Source organism: Miscanthus floridulus, unplaced genomic scaffold (assembly GCF_019320115.1).
Source record: "Miscanthus floridulus cultivar M001 unplaced genomic scaffold, ASM1932011v1 os_1969_2, whole genome shotgun sequence".
Lineage (NCBI taxonomy): Eukaryota > Viridiplantae > Streptophyta > Magnoliopsida > Poales > Poaceae > Miscanthus > Miscanthus floridulus.
In genome coordinates, this window is record NW_027098018.1 from 50,374 (window position 1) to 57,570 (window position 7,197).

General features: G+C 41.3%; 1 protein-coding gene across 1 annotated transcript; it reads right to left on the reverse strand.

Annotated features, from left to right (window-relative positions):
- LOC136534476 (uncharacterized) lies at nt 1-462 on the reverse strand. The gene has a single exon (XM_066526899.1). It carries the CDS (start codon nt 460-462, stop codon nt 1-3), a length of 462 nt encoding a protein of 153 aa, XP_066382996.1.
- Nucleotides 463-7,197: the final 6,735 nt, after the last annotated feature.

Genomic DNA, 7,197 nt, shown 5'->3' on the forward strand with positions numbered 1-7,197 from the left:
CTATCGCTTCTCATCATCATCCACCTTAGTAGGTGCGTACCATGACAATTGTATGAACTTATCACGATATTCTACAATAGACATGCTCCCCTGCTTGAGAGCCAAGAATTCCTTCTTTTTCAGCTTTATCAATCCAGCAGGCACATGTTGAGAGCGGAAGGCACCGCAAAACTCTTGCCAGGTGATGGGATTAGCTTCGGTATGGCCAAAGCGGAAGGAGTCCCACCAATCAAGTGTAGCTCCTTGAAGCTGTCTAGAAGCATACAAGACCTTCTCTTTGTCATCGCACTGGGCAATCTCAAGTTGCCTCTCAATAGCACATAGCCAATCATCAGCCTGGAGTGGGTCAGTGGAGTGCATGAAGATAGGTGGATGTCCTTTCAGAAAATCTCCCCTCTTGTCTCTAACTTGAGGGGGTGCATTCCCATTCCCATGCCCCATATTCTGTATGTTCTGAGCCATCTGCTGAAGCAACTGGGTTTACATCATCATCAGCTGCTCCATAGTGATAGGAGGTGGTGGTGGCAAGTCCTTGCCTCCCTGGTTGTTCCTCCTGGTGTTCACCATCTGTAGATACATCATATAAGTCTCATATGTCCATAATATATAACCTTTAAGAGATAATGGTCTATTAAGAGTAGGTATCACAAGATCAAGACAAGAGATATATGTAGGGTATACAAGAAGATAATTGTTCTGAACTTCTCCAGCGAGTTGGACAAACAACAGTGCAGTAAAATGAGCATATCTCACTCTATGTTTATCATCTGGATGCGGATTTTACCTTTCCGGAAGGCTTATGAAATTATATACAACTTTCATTTAGAACACTTTTTCAGATTCTGATGTTTAGTCTGGCAGAAACAGACGACAAGCAGTACTGCTCCAGATTTCTGACAGCACAGAATTATCAAATTACAACAGCTGTATCTCACAATTTATAATAGGTATTGAGGTGATTCCAGACCCAAAAGAAAGATGTAGAAGTCTACTTATCTACATAAAATTTTTATGACCATTGAACATCTAGAACATGAGATATGAACTGATAAAGGTGGACTGCTTAGAATGATACAGAGTGGACAACAAGTTAAAAAGAAACCCAACTATTTATTCATATCATCCTTAGGCCTTAATCTTAAACTAAATGACCGTGGACATGCCCACAAGTCAGAATAATCATGTCAAAAATCAAAATCAAACATTGTTCATCATGACAATCATCCAACCATTCAATGACAATTGTTCAACCATTAAAAGAAAAAGAAACTGAACACACTCTCGCACATCTATGCGTGTTTAATACATATTTTTAGGAAATCCTCCTATGGGTCGATGTTGGTGCTACTGTTGGGGTCTCCAAATTCTCCTCTGTTCCTTGGGGGCGATTGAGCAGGAACACTTGGCGCTTCCACATCAGGACCTCCTTGATGTTGCTTCAATGTAGCATTCTCATGGGCAAGCTATAGGTATGCCTTCCCCATGACATCTAGCTCGTCCAAGGCCTGATCCAAGTCAGTGTTGGTCTAGGCCAAGCTCATCAAGGTAGGCCTAAGCCTTGGGTTCGCCTCTCTAAGTGGTGCAATGATGTTTCAAGTAGACTGGCCGCTCTGATGGCGGGGAAGATAACAATCCTCCTCCCATGCAATGCCGTCAAAGTGGCGGTCGCGGTTGACCACCAACATCTATCGAGCAGCATCTTGGATGGCAGCTGCATGTGTGAGCCATGCAGTGATGGCACGATGGATGTAGCACACCCGATTCCCTTCACGGATGTACACTTCTATCTCCTAGAAGCCGGTGTAGTCAGGGTGGGTCAAATGCTTCGTCCTGTACTGAATAGTGCACCTGGTGTGGTAGCGGCGTATGAGTGAGAGAAGCTTGGGGTGGTAGTAGGCATCTCCTTGCAGATCATAGTGGATCTCCATGGTCCACCCTTGAGCTAGCAGTGCATCATGGTCATCATCACCATTATTTCCACCGTCTCCTCCATCTCCATCACCATTACCACCCTCATCTCCATTACCATCTCCACCATCACCACCATCATCAGAATCAGGACCATCGGAATCATCTCCATCATCAGGATCACCAGCTCCCACTTGACCACCCTGACCATTTTCTTCCATGGGCTCCTCCCTAGATTCTTCTATCTCTATGGCCTCCTCAAACATGGGCCCCTCTTTTGTCTCTTTGTCCATGGGCTCATCTTCCATCATGTCCTCTAGAGGTTCCCCTATGGGCACCTTCATAGGCAGTTCCTCCTCCATGCTCCTCAAAGCCTCCACCAGATGTGTAGGAACACGCTTTCCAAACATGAACCTTGTCCTCCTTGTGGGCATCACAATGGTCCTCTTGCGAGGTGTTAGTTTGGTGCGGGCCATCTATAAGATTGAAAAGGTTGAGTATTAGAATAAGATAATTTTTGCAACAGATAAAGGACAAAATATAAATAAAAATTTTATAGCAAATTAAAGGTAGCACAATAAAGATAATGTGATCATAAAAACATCCATTTCTAACTAGGTTGATTGTCCTACAGTTAGTTATAGCTCTGATACCAATTTTGTCACACCAAATTTTGCATAGCAAAATCAAGTACTCATATATGTGCGCCCAAGATGTCCAAACAAACATGTACCAACAAATTATAATAATATCAAAGTAAAGTACTTATTACATCGCACATCTCACCATAATGTTAATACATAGTTTTGCTCATTGGCAACATTATTGCACAAGCAGAATACTAACCCAATATGCCATAGGGACTCCAACTGGTGGACATCATCCTAGTAGTCCTGGACATCCTCTGGAAACTCTTCATACATGTTATATGTTACCCATCCGGGATTTTTATTGAATGTAAAGCAAGTGTAAGCTCACCATGCTTAGCAAGTATATCAAAGGGATCTATGAGGCTCAAAGGCTAGACATGGTTTGACTGCGGTTCACAATTTTAGTTGATCAAGTTTTAGCATCCTGAATCACTACTTTAGTGAACAATCCCAAATCCCAAGTGATAATAATGTATAATCAAGTTTATATCAATTCCCAGTACATCCATAGTAACCACTAATCATGAAGGATCTAGATCGCTCATATCTGTGAGCATGGCTATTATAATAGGTCAAAAATTTCTACAGAAATTGTACAGCTTTACCCACCGAGCCATGATTCCCAATGCTGGGGTTTGCAAAGACCACAACATCTCTACCTTGGAAGTGTGGCAGGGTTTCACTATGTAACCCTTTGCTAGTCACACTAACAAGTCGTAGCTGCTAAGGTTTCAGCCGTCCAACCGTATGTGGCCCTCCTCTAGGAGTGGCACGTGTGGTCGCAGCACGGTACACACACCCTACCAGGAAAGGAAACATACCAACTACTGCCCCCTCTTGCCCTTATGGAAAGCTACTAACGAGCTAGTACAATCTAGTTAACAGGTTAAAGTCAGAGCCATATGACACTTAGGGTTGTATGAAACCTCCTGGGTGGCCGCTTTAGGATTAAGTCGTTATGGAGAGGCACTAGAGCACTCGACCCCATACTCTAGCCCCCTAATTGTTGCTAAAAAGCTCCATTTTATCAGATTGCATAATGCCTTTAGTCATGTTTAACAATTATTTTGTATAAAGTGCTGCAGCATCTATCCAAAATGCATACCCAATCCCTAGGTAACAAGGATATGTGGTACAAGTAATAATCTAGGTAAAGTCCTTAAAGGTATTTCAAATTAGACACATGCATGAATATGAATTGTAAAGTTCATAGGTACAAGGGGCCTTTGCTACACTTGCATTCCTCAAAGTTCTCTTCTAGGTACTGCTGATCTTCTTGTTGACCCTCAGTCACCACGAACTGCTCACCCTCTAAACGTGTTCCAATTCACCAATCAAGCATCCATTCCAATCATTACATGCATACAAATAGACCTCTATGAGAACAGTACACCAAATAGTAGAAGATAGATGAAAAAGCTTATAAAACTATTCTACATACTGCTATGAACATGTGAGCGAAAGAATCACTCAAATTGGACTTAAAACACAAAAGTTATGCATGAAATAAGGTTCTAATGGCATTTCTATAAATAAACTGAACTTATTTTTGAATTAAAATAATTAAAATATAAATTTACACGGTTTATTGATGGCACGCACTATTTCCTAAAACTATAGGGTCTAAAGTGAATAAAAACAGGACTAAAAAACAATTCATTTGAACTGCACTAGAATGTGGGTTGATTCTCTGGAAACCGAGCGGCTAATCTACAAAATGTGCGCAGCTAACCGTAGGTTAACCGCGTGGCTGCTGACTGGGTGGCCACATGTTTGCGTGTGAGTGGTGCAGTGCACCATGCGTGCATGGGTACGCGCTGACATGGCGCTGTGGACCGAGTCCACGGTCCATGGCGGACCTGCGACATACCAAACCGATATGTTTTAATCATGGTCATCCATGCAAGATCTGACGGTGCTAGCGCGAAGGCACAGAGGGACCACCAGGGAAGATGACTCCCGTGGCCAACACCATGGCCGGCGGTGAGTCAAGCTCGGCGACAGATGCCAGGAAGGCGATTCCTGTGATAGAACCGCCCAATTTATACAAGATCAAGTACGACTGTCCCCGCTTAACACATTGACACGCGCCTACTCTCACTTATATAAACCTGGTAGTCCGCTAAGTGTCACGCAGGACCTTGGTAAATCAACATCACAACCAAGATCGTGTGATTAAGCAAATACACATCACATATGTAGAGTTGCAGTGGAAATAATATTACAAATGGTTTCACAAATAATAGTATAAGTTTGGGTTTCAAAACCAATTAGTGAAAATAACATTTGCTTTCAAAGGATTACATTAATATAAGTTCTAGATACATTGCTAGCATAAGTGACATCCTCAGACAAAAGCATGTAGATGAGAAGTAAATATAGAATCACCGAGCCCACCGGTGGTTAACCACCATCTTCAACAGGCCAAAACCTCACCTGCAACATGGTGGGATAAACCCTGAGTACTCAAATGTACTCAGCTAGACTTACCCGTCATAACCAGAAATAAAATTGACTCCAAGGAGTATGTAAGGCTTTATAAGTGGAGGTAGCTTGACAACATTTTGCATAAAAAGCGATCAACTCAATTATATAATTATAATTCTGTCATCAAGTTAATTATAACTATCCATCTCTAGATTAGCAACTATCCTGTGTCAAACATGTGGTGTATCTTTTTAGAGCATACAATAGTAACCATAGCAGGTATAGTAATTCCATGTTTATCCGAACCATCATATTCCATAATCCAATTACTATGATGTTGGGACTAGCCAAGTTTCTCACTATCCGGGAGAGACGGCGATTCGAATTGATTTCAACCAGCTGGGAATTTATTCCTAACACAAATCCAGGTAGACCAGATCAACGGTCACCTTAGGTTACCTTTGGTACAACTCAGGTACACATTTTGTGGGTCCATACCACGCCGCACAATCTAGGACACCAAATGCTAGGACGTTCAGGCATAGCCTGCCCTTGGGCTCAGTCTGATCGCCCCCCGCAAGGAGCGCACAACAGAATGGGGCCTGCCTGAGTTGAGCTACTCGGCTTCACAGTCGGAACAAGTTATCTAGCCAGCTAAGTGATAGGCACGCGTTCAATCTTGTCAGAAGTGCCAACAATGGTACGGTCCTTAATCGGCACAGATGAAATCACATGAGTCAACCTACGCATAGACTCTGCCCGGCCTTGATTTTCTTTTACCCCATGGTTCTGTTCCACGATAGCAAATATAGCCAACCATGCTCCGGTATCCACCTATATCTCACAGGTGACAGAAAATCACCCAATTTCTACCGGTCTAAGTAGGGCTAAGCATATATTCGATCCTGGACCTATACCGGGTTAAAGGTAGTATTTCTGGAACAGGAATTCATATGCATCAAGTGGTTCCAATCAATTCTTATAACTTAATGCATCAATTATAAGATCTTGAGTAATATTTATAAAATACTAGGAGACTTAGAATGCTCCGGGGCTTGCCTGGGATCCGACACAAGTCAGTTCAGTTAGCTTGCACCAACTTGGTGACATCTCCAGTCCTAGCACTTGCTTAGTCCTTCCATCTTCAGGATAGATCCACCAAACACTGTCTTCGGGTTTGACTCCACATCACATCCTTCACGTGGTTCATCTAGCGTATCTAAATGAGATGCAAGATGCATGTGTATGAATACATCGAAGTGCAATAGACAATGCATCGCATGCAGTAAGTAAGACAAGCACAAGGTTACATTAACATACACAAGCACTTCGCATTGCTTACTTTAAATATTGCACAATTTATCATGCCACGATAGCAAAGAAGATGACAACACCAAGCATGACACAAGTTTCCCAAGATCTCAGGTACTCTAACTCAACCATCATCAAAGGTATGAGCCACACTTAGCAATATACAAGCAAACAACTACAATTGGAATCTGTCAATTTCTGGACATGCAAACAACAGCTACAAGATTTAGCTATAACTAGAGTTACACAAATCCAAATGACTTGCAAGAAGATATCCTGTAAAGCTTATGAAATTATCTACATTTCATCTATAACCATCATAGCATGATTCACAAGTTAAGTAGGTCGAAATTATACATTTACCGAAACTGGTCTAAACAAGACAGAGAGCAATCAATTGTATAACCCAACTTTAGACAACTGTAACTCTTAAACTACATGGCCAAATGACACCAAATTTTAACAGCACCTAGATACATGAATAATCTACAACTTTTGTATAAACAAGTTTCACAAAAAAGCACATTATCATGAAGAACCTAGCTAAGTTCCCAGATGTGTCCTTGAACCACATTTGCAAGAAAATAAATATTAACTTATATTGCAAACACATAATTAGGCAAAACCAACTTTACCAACATGTCACACATGACTAAAGAGCACCAGAAAACCTAGTGTCCATGACCAAATAAATTCTTTAATGCATTTCTTAATTTATTTTAGATAACAAGGTGACTTAATGAACATATACCAAAAGTATACAATAAATTCTACAAAAATTAAAGTGGATCACATATCCTCTCAATAGTCTACTGTATAAATTTCACTCCATTTGAATATGTATAGCAACCTCTATGAAAAAGATAAGTTGCTAAAGCAAGAAATCATGTGAGAGAAAGAT

What these genes read in the sequence shown, in the direction of transcription:
- LOC136534476 (XM_066526899.1), bottom strand. Translation starts at nt 462, where the DNA reads ATGGCTCAGAACATACAGAATATGGGGCATGGGAATGGGAATGCACCC.